The sequence below is a fragment of the Cygnus atratus genome, chromosome 11, assembly GCF_013377495.2.
Source record: "Cygnus atratus isolate AKBS03 ecotype Queensland, Australia chromosome 11, CAtr_DNAZoo_HiC_assembly, whole genome shotgun sequence".
Classification (NCBI taxonomy): domain Eukaryota; kingdom Metazoa; phylum Chordata; class Aves; order Anseriformes; family Anatidae; genus Cygnus; species Cygnus atratus.
Window position 1 is genome coordinate 6,971,463 of NC_066372.1, and position 18,386 is coordinate 6,989,848.

The 18,386-nt window shown below is 35.4% G+C and overlaps 1 protein-coding gene across 1 annotated transcript in view; it reads right to left on the reverse strand.

The window, feature by feature from the left end:
* The window catches only part of VPS13C (vacuolar protein sorting 13 homolog C), an 89,720-nt gene that overhangs the window by 27,481 nt on the left and 43,853 nt on the right, over positions 1-18,386 (reverse strand). Inside the window, exons 41-59 of the mRNA XM_050712971.1 lie at positions 17,588-17,704; positions 16,926-17,029; positions 16,287-16,454; positions 15,553-15,857; positions 15,025-15,169; positions 13,733-13,889; positions 12,789-12,919; positions 11,624-11,793; positions 10,867-11,105; positions 9,128-9,357; positions 8,545-8,637; positions 7,178-7,543; positions 6,171-6,260; positions 5,591-5,746; positions 4,298-4,562; positions 3,366-3,526; positions 2,731-2,852; positions 2,175-2,469; positions 429-818 (exon numbers count right to left, since the gene is read on the reverse strand). Coding sequence (XP_050568928.1) covers positions 429-818; positions 2,175-2,469; positions 2,731-2,852; positions 3,366-3,526; positions 4,298-4,562; positions 5,591-5,746; positions 6,171-6,260; positions 7,178-7,543; positions 8,545-8,637; positions 9,128-9,357; positions 10,867-11,105; positions 11,624-11,793; positions 12,789-12,919; positions 13,733-13,889; positions 15,025-15,169; positions 15,553-15,857; positions 16,287-16,454; positions 16,926-17,029; positions 17,588-17,704 — 3,704 coding nt within the window. The remainder of the gene's footprint in view (positions 1-428; positions 819-2,174; positions 2,470-2,730; positions 2,853-3,365; positions 3,527-4,297; positions 4,563-5,590; positions 5,747-6,170; positions 6,261-7,177; positions 7,544-8,544; positions 8,638-9,127; positions 9,358-10,866; positions 11,106-11,623; positions 11,794-12,788; positions 12,920-13,732; positions 13,890-15,024; positions 15,170-15,552; positions 15,858-16,286; positions 16,455-16,925; positions 17,030-17,587; positions 17,705-18,386) is intronic.

An 18,386-nucleotide genomic window follows, 5' to 3' on the forward strand; every position in this document is an offset into this window, starting at 1 on the left:
TTACAAAGAAAAAAAAAGTATCTTTTACCACAGTACTCTTCATTTAACCATGCAAATGCCATGCCAAAACAATATAAAAGAAGTATGGTTTAACATTGTGCATGTTAAATGTCAAAGCACCTAGGTGATTAAGACAAGTCTGTGATTTTTCTTCGTTCACTGGAACATACCTCCCCAGGTATATTTACTTCCATCTTACATACGTCCTTTAAATTCCTCTACCAGATGGAAGAATTTTCTGGGAGGTAAGCTGGGAAGGTACCCACTAACTATTCAGGACCTACCCACTCTATATGGTCACCCAGCTTCCAACCTTAGACAAAATTCTCCTGAGAGTGTAGATGGACTGGAATGGGAAGGTCAGCTCAGTTTTCAGCTTCAAAGAAGGATTTTAATAGCACTACCACCATCACCTAAAATAAGCATACCTTATTTTTACTAAAAATATTTTTCTTCTTAAAGGAGAATAAAACAATATCTCTGTAATCTGCTGGATGCTTCACACGAATGTCTTCAGCTCGATATTGGAGAACACGGGAAGTCTTGTTGATTATCCAATACGGACTGAACACAGACAAGATCATACGGCTTCCGATTCTCCTGGTGTGTATGTAAATGTCCACTGTCATCACTGTTGCAGAATCGGAGGTGAAACACACTGGAAAAAATTCAGGCATCCCACCATGAATTCTGAAATGTCCGTTCCAGTTTTTGCCTTGATATTTTACCAAGACAAGCTCCATTATTTCCCCAGCGATTCTGGAATGAAATACATCTGCAGCACTCCCTTCCAGCAATTCACGGGCTTCTGCTGTTCCCTGCAGTAAAAATTGTAAGGGACAAATTAAGCTTTTAACATGTAAAACGTGCGTATTCACAAAACAGTGTTTTTCTTGTCTTTCAGGGTACTCGTGCTTTACGTAATTTAGTACCATATGTCCCAACTCCCAATCACTTTCATTTGAGCTCAATCCTATGAACCACCTGACATCAACTGCACTTTTCTTGCAGGACAGTAAAGACTAAACAATACTAGATTTCAGGAAGACAAATGAGTTCCAATGTATCCCCTGTCCTTGTTCCCTCCTTTCTCCATGACTTCCAGTAGATTTTGGCAATGAGTTCTCATTTCCATGGCAATGTTACTAGGTACAATACGGAATTTTTTGTGCTGCAAATGCACAGCCAAGACATTTCACATGAAACAACGCACAAGACAGGAATCTGGCAGCTGTGCCATACTGCTGGGTACCACAGCTCTCCTTAGGGAGCAGCACCTCAGACCAGCAGCTTTCCTCATTTTAGCTAAAAAAAAGTGTATGATACCTTACTGAGCAGTGGCCAGGCTTGGTTAGTTGATGGACACAAAGACTATAAGCTCACCTACAGATGAAGTTACTTCAGAAACAGATTTGAATTACTAGTTTATTTAAGGCAAGGGCATGATGTTCTACATTCTTTGACTTTAGGTACTGAAGTGGAGTGAAGGGAAGGAAAATTGGTAATAGTGCTCTTACTACAGCAGACAGAAGCAAAAGGAAGATCTAAATGAATGTGACAGCCAGTTGTGCGACCAGGACCAAACAGAACAAACTAGGATGATAGCTGCAGATCCTCATGCCATTTCTATTTACCAGAATCATTCAGCTTTTTCTGTGAAAACATGTATTAGAAACAGAAGATACTGGAAGTAGAGCAAGAACATCTGCATAGGATTCTGCAAAGAAATCCTCTGATTTGTGCATGGGAGGCCTCACAAGAGCACTCAGTGAAGTGTCACTGTTGGAACAGGGACAAGTTGTCTTTCTACATAGAAGAAAAGCACCTGTACTTTCAGGCTTTTTTTCCTTACATCTCTCCCTGTGAAACAAAAGCTATCCTGCAATACGTGAACAGGATCTCAGAAGGATTTAAGAGATAGACCAATCCAATACAGGATTAATATTTCAGGAGCAAAGTGAAACTGGCAAAGTAGATCCAAAGGAAAAAATAACAAATCCCCCAAATTCCCAGGGCGAATCCATCAGCCAACTTTGTAATTTACCAAAAAAAAAAAAATACAATAAAAAGCATTCAGTATCTTCTACACTACTTCTACCTCCGGTTCTAAATGTATGCTAATCTTCATTAAAATCAAGGAAAGCATTTCAGAACAGAACCATGGAATAACCTACCTCAAGTAAATATCTCAAGGAGTACGGCAAAAGATTCCTCATAGTCAGAGTAGGATAAAGGTGGATAATGTAGGCAGGATCCCAGTCCTCTCCAGATGTTGAAATAAAATTCAGTTGATCGGGTACAGCTGTTGAGCTGACTATTAGAGGCAAGAAATTCATCTCAGCCGCTGGGCACTGTAACAAGCACTTTACTTCATTGCTTCTATGTAGCTCTTCTCTCCAGGTAATGTAAGTCGTGGACTCTCTGAATTGACCCTCTACTATTCCTGTTGGTCGAATGTATAAATGACACCTACGGCAAGAGGACAGCACTGGTACACAAAATATCCTTGCATCAACAGCTACCATCACCAATTTCTAAGTAATTGCTAACTTTCTGGAGGGTTTTTGCAAGCACACTGTGTAAATACCTAATGAAGACAATTTTGTTTGTTGGATTATTTTTTTTTTTTTTGCCCAACCAGGAAGAGTTCCAAGTACAAATCTAAGCTCCCACAGTAATGCTGTATTTGTGTATCAGTCTTGCAAACAATATAGAACAGAAAAAGCATACCTATATGAATGTAAAGGAACATGAAATTCCTCCTCTGGCTTACATATGCCAATCGCCTCCAACAATCTGGAGTCCCTATCCACTTTATAGATTATAAATGGGATGGAGAAATGGTTCTTGATCTAGGATCAAAAAGCATAACTTTCATTACATCTGTTTGGTACTCATTTCTACAAGAAAGTATATGAATATCAAAAAGGAAGAAAAATAGTAGATTTAATCACTCACCTGGACAATAGACTTAAACACATCCTAGTAAGAAATACAATTCTGAAGGAGAACAATATGCAAGCATACGAGAAGACTATGCTTCCTTTTAAGTTCCATGAATTGAAAAACATGCTTACAATGCATTTAAAATAAACCATGTACAATGTATGTATTCCAAACTCAGTGTTCAGGATAACAGAAAGCTAAACAAAGAATAATTTACAACAAAAATCTAACTTTTCATCTCCCAGAAAAAAAAATGTATATAGTATAAATAAAAAATAGTTTAACAAATACAGTAAATACTTAGTAATTTGCCTTTAATTAGCTTCTGGGAAAAGTACTATCCTAAAAAAAAAAAAAAAAGAAGAAAAGCAAAGTCACTCAGAGGGTAGAATATTTATTTCAGGTTTTGTTTTGTTTACCTGCAGAGGAGATCGTACACTAATAACTTTATTTCCTTCTGTAGCATCTATCTGGACAATAATAGAGTCTGAACGATCAACAAGAAGGCTTTTAATGTTGTACAGTCGCCGCCCTGGTTTGGCAATGGGAATGTTTACCACTTCATTGTATCCTTGAAGTTCTAATCCATAAAAATACACAAGTGTTAATTATGCAAAACATAAATCACGTTACCATTTTTAAGAATTGAACAATGTTTAAGTTTCTCTAGACTCGGCAACAATTGTCAAAGTTGCCCTTTGGCAAAAACAACTTGAAGTGGCATTTGAGCACAAGGGAAAAATGAAGCTTAAAGGCAGAAAACTCTTGAAGATCTTAACTTTCCATAATGTCATATTATGATGAATAGCGTATTTTTTAAGTTAACAGCTACAACACTGAGCATTATCTTTTCATCATGGCCAAGTATCTTCATAAGGAATTGGAAAGAAAGGGGGAAAAAAATTATGTATGAGGAGTTATGATGTCCTATGCCCCTAGGAATATTCTCTAGCAAAGCTGAAAACACAGAATATTCATAAATGCTCTAAGCAAAATAACTAACTACAAAAAAATAAATGGGTAGTAAGGATGCTGAGAAATGAAGATCCTGTTTGACAGGATTTGGAACCCACAAGCCTATGTCTCAGGAGTCTTTAAGATGATCTATCAATGACTATACTAAAGCATCTTCCATTTTGTTCAAAGAGGTAAGAAAAATTTTGTATCATTTTAAGAAGCCAACAGTAACTGGTTTTAGTTTGTTTGTTTTCAATTGCTATCAGTACTCGAAAGTAGTTTCGACGCAACATGCCTCACCTAAATTTTAATTACATTGAATTTAACCGTGCAGACTCCCTCATTTTCCCCATTCTCAATGTATAGTAACATGCAGTGTTCCTTATTATAATACCTAAATTTAAAGAGAAGATGGAACTCTCTTGCCGATGCAATGTAGACAGCTTTCCTTGTTGAGGAGCTTCAAAAACTGAGTATTCTAGTTCCATGTTCTGGCCACTTTCTACAAGGTTCACATTTGCTTTTTCAACTGTATTAACAATCCGAAAACTGGAGCTAGGAAGCACTTTGAGAGGAACACCCAGGGCATTTTTCACTATGAAAGGAGCTGTGTCTTTAAAGGAATAGTCAAACGTGGATGCAGTCCCTTCTGAAAATGCCTGCAATGAAGAACATCCATAATTAAAACAATATAATAATGAGTATGTAACCACATGTAAATAGCCACAGCAACAAATATAAAAAAATTAGTCATTAAAAGACAGGGCCAAGCAAACAGTGTTTTGAATATATATATGTGTACATATATATATATATATATATAAAACTCTCTATATACACGTTATATATAGATATGTGTAGTAATATTTCAGAGAAGCAAAGTTTACTTATGTGAGATTTTACCATTCTGTAGCTAACAGCAAATGATGATACCATACTAAGTATTCATACTCCTCATAGGGATATTTTTATTGTTGTTGGAGCACTGTAAGAGAAAACTAAAAGACGTGGGACACCAAATTCCCAAACACATTCACCATGCACATACTTGGTACTTAACCACAACCTATGCTTAATAGCATGTTTTATTACACAGAAGTTGTACTGACCCCCCCCCCCCAATATACTAGCTTAGAGAACTCTCGTTCATTTAATAAAAAAAAAAGAAAAAAAAACCTATTGGGAGCGAGATAGATTCTGTACAAATGGCTTGATATAGTTACCAAAATTTCTTCTCCCAGTAAAAAAAAAGCCTTGGACACTCATAAGTGTGCACATTAACAAAAGAAAAAATAAGCAAAAAGTTTAAAAAAAACCACAGAACTTTCTACTTTTACAGTTTAACAGCCAATCCTAAAATGCACACTTTTCTTAGTATTCTACTATGGAACAGTCTTACAAAGAAGCAGCAAGCTGAATGAAAATAAAGCCCTCCAATAAACACAAATGTTTCTTACAGTCCATCTTCTGAAATATTAACAGAAATTTACTTCCCTTTCAAAAGCCAGCACCACCTTTTTGTTACCCCTAAAGGGCTATCAGAGTAAAACTCCTCATCGCTGCTAGGTAACATTTGTCAGGGCTCTAAAACAATCACTAGCTTGAGATAGCAGCACAGAAAGCTCATCAAAAGTCAGAACTTCCCACAAAGCTGAATAATTTGGCATCTTTTGCCTGTTAGGATTACCTTGGCTAAGTTACTGAAAACAGTGAGACAGCATTTGGATACTGTTATGTTCATTGTATCCTTCGAAGAAATGTTAACTGCAGTTTGTGGCTCAGGAAGAATAATGAAATCATCGCCAGGCATCAAACTTCTCTCTTGGACAGGGTTAGTCTTCATCTAAAACCAGAATTTCTTTAGGCAATTATGAACATATTGAACTACTTCCTCCTATGTTAAAAAACAGGAAAAAGCTTGCTCTACACTTGAAACTTTTACCAAGCAAAGGAATACCTACCTTACCTCATAAATCTGTAATACATCTTAAACTTTCAGTAACATGGAAACTTTATACCAAGACTGAAGGCAAGCAAGTTATTTTATTCCATTTCTGCGTGTGTGTGGTTGCATGCTATGCTTTGCTCATGCACTAGACAAATAACATTATTCAGATTTCTACAAACTGAATATTTCCCTGCAAAATTCTATAGCTCCCTCCAAGCAACAGCATTTTAATGGTCACTGTTCTGTTACAAAAAATATACTAAAATACAACTGCCTATTCAAACCAAGTTTTTACAGAGTTTCTAGCACATTTACATACTTCCAGCTTTAAACGCCATTGCTTCTTTCCTCCTTCAATTCTTTCAATAAGAGGCTCCCATACTGCAAAAGTTTCATTGTAATAATGGACCTAAAGAAAGAATCAAAATTAAGTATGACAAAGTTCCTAAGTTCCTTCCTAAAGTAATTAGTACACTAAAAAAGCTGTTTAAATCTGTTTCACATTTCAGAAGTCTAGCATTCATTTTTAACAGCTTCAAAAATCAATACACACCAGTGAAATACATCATACATTTTTTCTTCAGTGACGTAATTTTTAAAGCATTACGTATCTGGCTTACTTAAAAAGAAATAGGACCAAGCAGCCTAGTAATTTCATAGCTTTTTGTTTAACACATTTTGTTAATATAATGTAGTCTCTATTCTCTCCTACGGTGTCCATGAGAGTGACTTTGACATCAGTAACTTCATTTTACTATGAAATAGCAATTGGCCTGAACAAAAACTCTTCAGTCTAGATCTCGCCCACTGGAACAATTTGTTTAAATGCCACCCTAAATACTCTTTTCTTTTCAGACACTGCAAATCTGAATAAAGAACTGTTGGCCAGGCGCAATTCTGGAAGCTCACTTTCAGCAGTTTTCCTCATCCCTCCTCCCTTTTGGGACCTCATTTTATATGATTAGGTATGCATCTTCCATACTCTATTATGACATGCACACCTAGCAATGTAAAGAAGGTTATTTGCATAACCAGTAAAGAACGGAGTTATTATTATACAGGAGTTAATTATTTCACAGTAGTAATTGCCATTAAAACCTCCTACTGAATTCATGTATATTAGTGCTGATCTATTCATGAAATTCCTATAATAAACACGTTATGCTTACTCAATACTTGCCTGACTACTAGATAATTCCTAAGACCATTACAATGTAAACCTATTGTTAACTCAGCTACTGGTAGAAACTGCCAAAAATGAAGTTACTTGAACATTATGATAAATGCAGTAACATTTTAAATTGTAAATAATTTGATTGTACAAACCTCCAGTGACATATCAGCAGAGACCTCCATCAGTGAGGACCAGTTCTTAAGCACACCTGAAAATACAGATTCTAGCAACAATAAAGGGATAGTGCGATGTCCCAGACCACATTCCAAGGTGATCTGAACAGATTTCACTACGATGTCAAACCTCTCTTGTTTCACAGCACGCTCACAGTCCTTAAAAGTTTCTGTTGCTTCTGTAGCTACATCAACACCAAGAAACCAAGCATTGTGTTGATCTAAAGGTTTCACTTGCCACAAATTTTCAAAAACTTCAGTTGCTCCTCTAGAATCCTCTTCTGTTGGTTTTGGCTTTAGGGCAGCCATAATGGTCACCACAGTATTCAGAATTATTGGTGAGATCTTGAACAACAACAACAAAAAATCCTCTATTACTCAAAACATTTTAAAATTGATGAACATATAAAATACATGATAGATGAAAATGGCAAATAACTCTTAGGTTCTTGATACAGGTATACAGCATTAAAAAAACAAGTTATCTAAGAAACAGAAACAGAACCTATTCATGGACCTCCTCTTATTCCCCTTTCCCACAACATTTCCTAGTTCCTCCCTCACAATCCCACAGGGTCAAGAAGAATATTCTCAGATTGCTATTTCATTTTCACCGATACATGGTATTCCCACAACAGCAGCAAACAGACACCTTTTCCCTACTACACTGTAAATCATCAACACTTAAAAATTAATTTTTAAGAATTTCAAGGTGTTCAAAAAAGCATATCAGAGTTACGTACAATACCATTTCACTTAAAGGTACAGTACACCTGTCAAAACCTTTAAGCACAGCATACTATTGTTTCCAATTTAAATTTCATTACTGGTTATTTTTTCAGATCAGAAATACAAAAGTATGAGGATTTTTATAGGACAGTTAGCAAGTTATACTCAGAGATACCTTTACTATATATTTTCTTAATAATTTACCTACTAAGAACACTGTATTTCACATTGTGTATCACCACGGAAGTCACATTAAGAGCCTTAAGTTAACATGCACTTCTGTTCACATTCCTGTTCATAAACCTCTCTGAAGAGAAAAATAGTGGCAGTGACAGGGAAAGTGTTGTTTCATAAAACTGGAAGAAACTAGTGGAAGGAGTCCTAGTATCCAATATTTAAATCTGCCCTTTTCTGCCAAGAGATGGCCAAAACAATAAATATAACGATTTTTCCAACTCAGAGCAGCCTTGAAAAACAAAAATGCCTATTTCCAAAATTAACCTGATGAAAGAAACAGAAGTTTTAGATAGGGATACATGGATTAAAAAAAACTAAGCTACAGCTCATTTTAGAAACAAAGCTCTTCTTCCCAAGTCAGCTTTAATAATCTAACTTACCTTTATAACAAGTTCTTCAATTGTTACTACCACAGTTTGTAACCCCGAGACATGCCTCATATTTTCCATGACCAGAGAACATGGTCGTAACACCTGAGAGAAAAATACAATTTGATTAAGGTTACTCCTGGGTTCCAGCCTTTTGCAATACTTGTATTTTTTAATTCCATCGACAAAAGGCTACTGACCCAATAAAACAACTGGTTTTCAAGTAACAGCATTCTTTCTACATTACTGTGCTTCATTCCAGCATCCAAAATTGCTGGAATTGCAGTAAACAAAGTTGCATAGATGTATTCTTAGTCTTCAAAATCCCTCATGCAATTTCTTCACTAAAAAACCTTTACTTCAATGTAGTGATCCACCACACAAGTTTTAAACAAAGATCTACGTGATGAAGTCTTGTGCATTCTGAAAAATGATTCACTTTTAAATGGCACTCTGCACACACACAGCCCTTTCCTATCTTCATAATAATTACATGAGAACTGAGTTTTCTGAGTGCTATGGATATACCAACAAACAGACATGCCTGCCAGCAGTTGTCACTACTTTTTTCATTACGAAAATCAAGTTTTCATACCTTAGTAACACTCTTATCTTGTTTTTCTCTGAGAAAGGCACAAGCCAACACTTTGAAGTCCTTCACTTGAGCGGTCATCCTCTGCGCAAGCTTTACCGAATTCATAGATAAGTCACATTGGAAAGAAACTTTTAAGGCAGGGGCATCAGCACTGGTCAAATTAGCAACAAACACAATTTCTGGATCCATGATCACAGCTTTTACACTCATATTTGGCCATACAGATGTTTCTGTGAAAATAAGTAAAACCACCCTTGAATATAACAGGCTCAACAGCATTATTATATATGTAATACCTCAACTATGCATAAAAATTGGTACGTAGTTTTTGAAGGTATAAATTGAGTATCTCAGTATTTACAGTAATGCTGTAGTATTTCACTAAAAAGTAAAATCACAGTGTCCAGAAATCAGCAGCAAACTGGTCAGCAGTTTCGTTCTGAAGAAACTGTCTCTCCATACTATATCAAAGCATTATTCGCTCAATGCTCTGCAATCAACCTAAGTAATGGCTCTATAAAGCCAAATTCACAACAGTTATCTTCTGGTTCAATACCTAAAGCAACTAAGCTCTTTAGAGTGAAGATTTTCTAATTGTACACTGCTAATTTCATTTCAATTTCTTGTCTGAATATCCACTCAGTCTCCAAACAGGATAGAATCACATGTATCTCAGTTCAAAGGAGGACTCTAACATACTAATGACCTAATGATGGATCAAGACACTTTAGTTCAAAATGATAAGGAGGTATAAGTGTGTGTAACTCTCATGCATGCTAGTACTCATTACATAAGGTTTCCCGAGCCTAGCACTTGCTGGAAACATCAGAATATTGCACCCATGCAATTGAACAAAAGGCAAGTTGAGGCTTGGGGTGCTACAACAGCAAAAGCAAAGAAAGCCAGGCATCATCAGTTGCAGCCAGCAACACATTTGGGTAGCCAACACATTTGAGCAGTCACTAAAAGTACCCTTTTTCTGGCATGTGTATCATCCCTCCTTTATCATGGGACTTGGCACATCTCCATCAAGGGAAGAAGAGAGGAAGTGAACTGCTGACATAACTAGAGCAATTCATAAAACCTAGGGCTCACTCCCAACACTCTGTCAAGTTCCCAAAAGAGAGGGCTGTGGGGAACAGTCCAGACAACACAACCCACAGATGAGGTCTGACCACAAGCCAGTCGAGCCTGGCTATCACTTAAAACCAAACAAAACTCAACTCAAAAGTGGTCTTTCGTGCCCTTGTTTCATCATACCATACCTTCAGTCTTTAACCAAAAAGAGAAAAGTTGCCTTCATCAAAAACTTAGTTTTCCATATCTTTGAAATAATAACATACAGTTATTATCCATTGAAATACCAACATACAGTTTCAAAATTCTTAGCTTGCAGATAGATAAGACACTCTTTGCCACTCACATCTGAGGAGCAAGTTGTTCTTTTTACTTTCTTAACTACTATCCACATGGTCTGTCTTGTTTCCTTCGCAGAAATAAGTAAGAGGAAATAAGATGAGTAAAAATACTATTTAGCGGGATGACTTTCAGTATTTAGTTCTGTTGTAGAGCACAACCTGGTTACTTAATATAGCAGTAACCTATGGACAATTTAAATTGTATTTGTTCTTCATAATGTGTAAGTCTGATAGCAAGATAAGCACTTGAACACTTTTGGATGAGTTATTTCTAACATGAAGTCTGTGAAAAGAAAGGGGAAAGAAGGCAGTTTTACAGACCTGTTTCTGGTTTGGATTTCCCAGAAGCAACGTGCTTTAAATGGAGCTGTGTAGATTTTTCAGCTGAAGACGCTGGCATTGAGTTAACGAAGAAATCTGCTACCGTCAACAAAAACTCCATACTGGCACATATGTACAGCTTGTCAAGGATGGCAACAACTTGAGTTCTGTTTTCATCCTGTTTGTATCTTATATCTATCATAGAACTGTCATTTGTGTCATATTTCTTGTCTATCATTCTGGAAAAGAAGTTTAGTGACAATTATTTCTAATAGCATAACACATTAATATAGAAAAAAATAGAATACATAATATCATTTGTCATTTATAAAAGAATTACTAAATAAGCAATCAACATTTTCTGCAGAGAAATGAGGATATAGACTTTTCTCTAACACAGGAATAACTTCTATTTTAACTGTGTCCTACAATTTAGGAATTACACATGCAGCGTGTAATAATCAGTACCTAGAACTCTCTAACTGAGGCTGGTTGCACTCTACTCATCTCTTCACCACAGTTGACTGTAGTATTCAAGCCTCCCAGGTATTTTTTGGATTACCTCACAAACCAACATATAGTTTGAAGAAACCTGTTTAACATTATTAAAAATACATCACTAATTGCTCTAGTGCATAGCACAACTGACAGCCCTACTACATTCTATCAGTGCCATGTGAAGCAAAGTATAGATCTATGAAACAGTCTTCCTCATAAACTGCATGGACTTTTTCATTTCTGATGCTCTCATACTTACCTTGCTGTCACATTCTGAATTCCTTCCCTGAGATCATCCAGTGTACATGCCTTAAGTTTAACATTTATATCCATTGAGCCATTGGAAAACATCTTGCCTGATGATGCCATGAGATGCAGTCGGAGCTCACCAAGGCGTAATCTGTCACTATGCAGCAAAAGCGGGGACTTCTATATAAAACAGTAAAATTACTTAGTACAGAACAAAGTAGTAAGCACACTTCTCATGAGGCTAGTCACACAGATGTGCATTAAAATCTGCAAATGGAAGAAGCCTGTTGATGTCCTGAGTCCTTCAACCACACAAATTAGTCAAAGCAAGTAACTGAAGTATACATCATTTCCAGCAGTTGTTCAGAATGCATGACCGAATGATATTTCACTTGACTCTGAACCTCCCACCAGAGAATCCCTCCATTCCCATCACACTAACTCCATTCATAACCAGAACCTCAGCATTGAATAGAAAGGATATAAACAAGGCATTTAAATCATATCACATTAGTGCATTTCTTCCTGGTGATGCTCATTCCACAAGAACTTTTCAAAACACATCCACTGCAAATTCCTGTATTACAGTCACTTTAAACACAAAGCTACCACCCATTCACTAGGTACCAAGGTGTAAAAAGCAAGAACCTTCATATCTAGACAAAGCCTATGAAATCATGATTATAAGGCAGCATTATACATTTGTCTTCTGTTTTCAGCACAGTTTGACTTTTTCAAGGTGTTTGTTAATAGCTCACACTCAGGGCTATGTAAGAGGGAAGTATGGATCATGTACATACTGCAGCTGCTTACTAACGATACAGGCATCATGCACTGAACTAGCATCATGGAGACTAGCAATTCGTACTTTCAAATTTTCGTTTTTTAGGTTGGATAACTGGAATCAAGTCTTGAATGACCAAAAGAGATGGGTTGTTTTGGTTGGTTATTTAATTTTTTTTAAATGTGTGATTTTTAGAAGTGCACTGACATTCTTCAAATTAAGGCCATTCTATGCTCAAAGTCTCCAGATTGAAGGATAAATTGCCTAAGATCCATAAGGCAAGCATAACAAGGTCAAGACAACAAATGAAATATTTTATTTCACTACCTTGAGTTCTGTCCATGTGCAAAGTTCCCCACCCCAGCAGTATAATAAAAGCTTTGTCACAAACCTGATTCATATCTCTATTGTAGAGAATTACTGAAAGTGACTCAAAATTGAAGTCAAATTTAAGTGTTTCATAACGTTCTGCAGAAGACTCAACTGTAGAAACACTTTTTTGTCCCAAAGCAAGAAGAGGGTCTGTTGATAAAAAGAAAATATTTTTACATTTCTTTAGAATACTAAGCTTGGGGACAGTTTTCTGGGTTTGAGTTCTGTTTTTTTTAGTTAAGATCAAAGAGTCAGAGAAAGAGGAAAAGTTAGGATGACTACTCAGGACAACTCACAGTTATATACTCAATAGCACTTTGTTCTCTTTAATAGATGTTAAAATTACCATGCTCTGAGTGGTTTAAGTACTTTTTTTTAAAGTTGTCATTAATTTACTGTGGCTGTTCCTCTTTTAGTCAACTACATAAAGTAGCAATACCAGAATTTGCATTACTCTTCCTTCTAGATTCTTTTCATAGTATAGCTTTCAAGTATTGGTTGGAAAACTTTTTGACATTGAGAACATTATTATGCTTTGAACAAAAAAATTGGCAAACTTAACTATATTTCAGCTAGAAACACATACTGTTTACATTAATATGCTCTTTAAATACTAAAAAGATATTATCCTGGATTTTTATAATTGTTTGTTAACATTCTGGGGAAGCTTTTTGGCTTGGGTTTTATCTTTTTTAAACCTGCAATTTCAGCTTCTGATACAGGCTGAAGAATACCACCCTATAAAATATTAACTGCAAGCAACAGCTATAAAATTTTTGACTATCTACAGCTTGCATCACAATGTTTTTGGTATGTGCACACATTCTTATTTGTAACTTTTCATAAACTCATTCATAACCATTAAGAAAAACAATTTATTTACACTGAAGTGTTTCAGATCAACATGTTGGAATTGCAAATAGTCCTCTCCATATATCTATATAGCTACAGAATTTAACATACCCTCAGAGAAATCAGATTCATTTGAAACTTTCCCTTTTTTAACCATCTGGGTATCTTCAATGCTTTGTTGCAGACTATTTGGCTGGGAAGAAGCCCCTCCAAGGTTCTCAAGTAAAATTTTCATGACAACAGTTAGATCATCTTCACTGAGTGCAATCTGTAAAGTGACAATTCTTGGTGATGTTATCTCCTTCCAGTGCAGAACCCTATCTTTGTCAATAGTAAGCAAATGTTTAGAAAAAACAACATACTGATTCCACCATAAGCATGTCAGTCAGGCAAAATAATCCTGCTCAAAACATCCTAAACTTGAGTAGAAATGGTTGGACCACTTCTAAAATATAATTAGTTGCTTGTTATGAACAGGTGTTACAATAAGAACTGTGTTAAATATTTTCTGGTCTTTTAAAGGCTCTTTAGCTGCAGAAATATAATAATTGATAAACATACATACTTAACAAATCAGTAATCCAGAAACAGACAGATAACATAAAAATCACCATTTCGCTGTATATGCGGAAGCAACTGTCATTCAGTAAGTCTCTAAAGAGTTAATGAATCTCAATACGTTTATAACATTGCAGGGTCATAAAAAATAAGCAGTAAAAAAAATGGCAAGATACAGTCACTTAGCCAAAAATACGTAATATGTTAGAGTAGTTTCTCTATATCCATTTTTTTTAAATGGTACTCCTTCAGTATTATATTCCTCTGTGCTTCACCGGTGCTACACCTGACTTCAGGACAGACAGAGGAATTAAATTAGTCTGATATACAATTAATATGCCTTGCAGTCCATTTCTACCCACCTAAATCCTTATGGTCAACACAGGAAAAGAGAAAGTAAACCCCTTTGTCTGAGAAGTCATCAAGCATCATTTTGAATTACTGCTTCAGAGATCTACTCCTACCCTTTTAATTTCCACTAAGACTACTGAACACTCAAATAACTGATTATTAGAATTAAACAATTTAAAACCTTAGTAATCTAGACACTAAATACTAACTCAACAGATAAACCTTACTGACTTTGCTATTAATTCAAATGATGGCTGCAACAGACTCCCTTCTCCCCCATAAAAACAGACTATTTCATTTGCATGCAACTACCAAAACTATTCATCGTACAATACCAAAACTAGCACATCTATGAATGGGACTGTCAGACTTAAGTGTTAACATTCTGTAAAGAATACAAATTGTAATGAGTCTACAAGTTTGGTAACTAGGCTAAATACTATTCCAAGAATAATTATAGCTTTCATTCTAGCTCTGATTTGCCATGATATTACCTGCATTGGTTTTAGGTCTCCTTTGATTCCAATTGTTGGGGTTTTATGATACCAAGTTGCTGATAAATTTCTCTGGACCAGTAAAGTCAAACTCACAGGACACAGAATTTCAGAATCTGTTTGAGAATCTGTGAATAAAATGCACCTACAAAAGATGATATAAGCAATACAGGAAAGATATTAATAGCTGTAGAACCCAAATAATATAATTATCATCCAGCAGAATTACGGGTCTTTGATAATAATGTGTATATACATGCACATAGGCCCAGGTTTGCATGTAAGTGCTTCAGTTACTCTCCTATCATTCTTTTCTTTCCAAGAAGTTTTAAAAGATTATGGATAGATATCCCTATCTAAATGCATTCTTAAGCCTAGGGTGTTTTGTTTTGTTTTTTTTGATGGTGCTTGTTTTTTTGAACATTTCCGTTGGCCCTAATCTTTAAGTAATAGAACAGCTGCATATGGAATATGAACCTGTTTTCTTAGCATAATATTTCTCAGGGCAGAAGGCAACCCTGTGTATACCTTGATAATTTCAAATGAGTTAATTGTACATCCATGTTGTCAATGACTGGAGGAAGAGAAGATTCATCTGAAGACACCAGCTTAAATTCATTCTGAACTCTGATTAAGCCAAGATCAGCTATCAAAGCATTACAGGAAGTTGAAGATTCAGGAATTACTATAACTGGAGCTTTCAAGTTGATATCCATTAAGAGACGAAAACTCTTTTTAGCAAAGTCTTTCATGCTAGAAGCAGCCATTTCCGCCGCCTGGACTGTCACTGCATTCAGAGCTTCTTGGGCCGTTTGGAAGTTGTTTAGGAAGTTCTGTTGGAAAGTAGTCAAAAAGATGAGAACTACAAGAGCAAATAAGCCTCAAAAAAAAGGTAAATTTGAAGCAAAACAAAATTAAGAGAAATAGTTTTTCTGTGTCAGAAATACAAAATGTTTGATTCAACCATGAAAGTTTCAAAAAAGAAAAAGGAATAAAAAACATATGGAAAGACACTGTTTACTTCATGTTGAAGATACTAAGGCTATCGATTAGATTCTCTATTCGCTTTTTTTATCCTTGCCCTTATTTGTTATTCCTCTACAAAACAGTGCAACTTTTAAGGGCATTTCTTCATCAAAATACTTCTGCATGCTTGTAGATCAGCTCACCACAAGACAGTGGTCAGACAGAGCTGAATAAACTTGTTTTTTTTTTTAAAAAAAACTCTACTGTCAAGAAGAGAAGTGAAACTAATGTCTTACCAAGAGAGACATAAAGAACTTATGTAGGTAAATTATTTGGATGCAGCCCACTTTCAGAGACATTTTACCGTCCACCCTTGACATATCAGCATAGGCTTCACCTGCAGTAGCATCTGGATAAAGCGACATTTGAAATCTAAATACTTCGTCTCCCATTATGGAGACAGCCTAGAAGATTAAGTCCATATAGTTAAAATTCCCAGACAGTAATCTGTGATAAAATTATTGCTTGAGGTATCAGACAAGTAATATTTCCACAAACAAATCAACAGCAATTTAACAGCAGTACTTAGACACACATATGCTAGGCACGAAAAGAAATTAAATTAGCTACTTCAGGGTATGTTTCATCTCATCTGATTATGTGTAGTTCGATTTATATTTAATCCACGCTACTCATCAGAATTAAAGCATCAATGAAAACACGACTGAAACATGATTAAAAAGAATTAAATAATGAATGGAAGCATGCTTTGCTTCCCTGAAATAAAGTAATGAAATTTTGCCTAATATTTGATGCATTACATCATACTTACTATAATGCATACATACATCAGACCAAATCAACTAGAGCACTTTCATTTAATAGCTTGAAGAAAGGGGTTCTTTTGTCTGTTTCTAATCTGTGCAACACATCACCTTTTTATGAATTGTTTTTGGATCAACATTTGTAATCACAATGTCCTCAAGTCTGGAGAATACTTTAATCTTTTTAGTTTTCACAGCTACAGATGCATCCATTCCTGATTTGAGATAAAAGAAAGAAAACAGCAACTTACTAAGAAGTATTTATTAACTAAATAGTTTATCTAAGAAAGAAATATTATTACTGAATACAAAAAAATAAGAATAACTTAGAATTTAAATTTCTGCTATGTAACAACTGATGCTAAGCCCAGTGCAGAAGTCCTGACCTTTCTACATACGAAAAATCCAAGCTCAATTGACTTTAAGACTACAGTTAAAAAAAATAATCCTGACACTACCTAAGATCAATCTAGCTCTTCAAAAATTTAAGCTTATGCTATATATCAAATTGTGTTTTCATTTCTTCTAATTTTACTGCACTTAGAAAGCAATTGCCTTCTTTTTTCAAAGAAAACATTTTCACATTTTCTTCCCTTGCAACCATTTTGGATATTAAACCTGTTAACTGCAATGATATTATATAATTAAAGCATATTTAAGGAAGTGTTACAAGATACATATGCAGTGCACACATTAGTCTTTCAGAAGTGTGCAAAGGTAAATAATATTTCTGACAATTAATTAGTCTAATTAAATAAATAAATAAAACTTACCTTGTATTCTAATGTCTGCAATTCTACAAGTCTGATCACACACTGAAATGCTGAATGAATTTAGCTTTGCAGTGAGTTTTAATTCACAGATATCATCATGGGTTGCATTACCAGACACTGGATGGGAAAACCAAGTGACATACAAGATCACCATCATAACTCAATTGTTCTAAACTACATACTACAGTATTTGTGTGTTATATATATATATATGATTCAAAAAACATTTTGCAGTTATTCCCTAAAGTTAATGCTAGTTAGATATGACATGAAATCAACTTTTTTTTTTAATTAAAACATGGTTATTTTCTGGCACAAGAACAGTCATCAATGAACACAGGCAAACAACAATCAGGACAATGTGTTTGTTTTTTTTACCCTCAATATCTGTTTTTTAATGCAACAGCATACTGAATACAGTCTCAAACACTATCTCACATGCTAAATGTTCTTTTCTGCATGGAGTAGCACAGCCAATTTAGGTTTTAATTAATGAGGAAAAACATTTCTGCAGCCAAACTGAAGGTGCTACCAAAATTCAAATACAACAACCAACCACTAGAAGCTTGATCCCAACATATTAGAAAACCTTGTGTTTCCCAAACAGTACAGAGTAATCAACTACAGAAGCCCTGACAAAACACGCTCCAGGAGTCTACATATAAAAATTTATACTACTTCAAGGTTACAGATACCAATTTTTAAAATAATCAGAAGACTGAGGGAGATCCTTGAGTTCAGAACTTCTCTTAGCTTCCCCATGGCTCAGGAACACCTATTTTTATCAGTGTAAGCACTC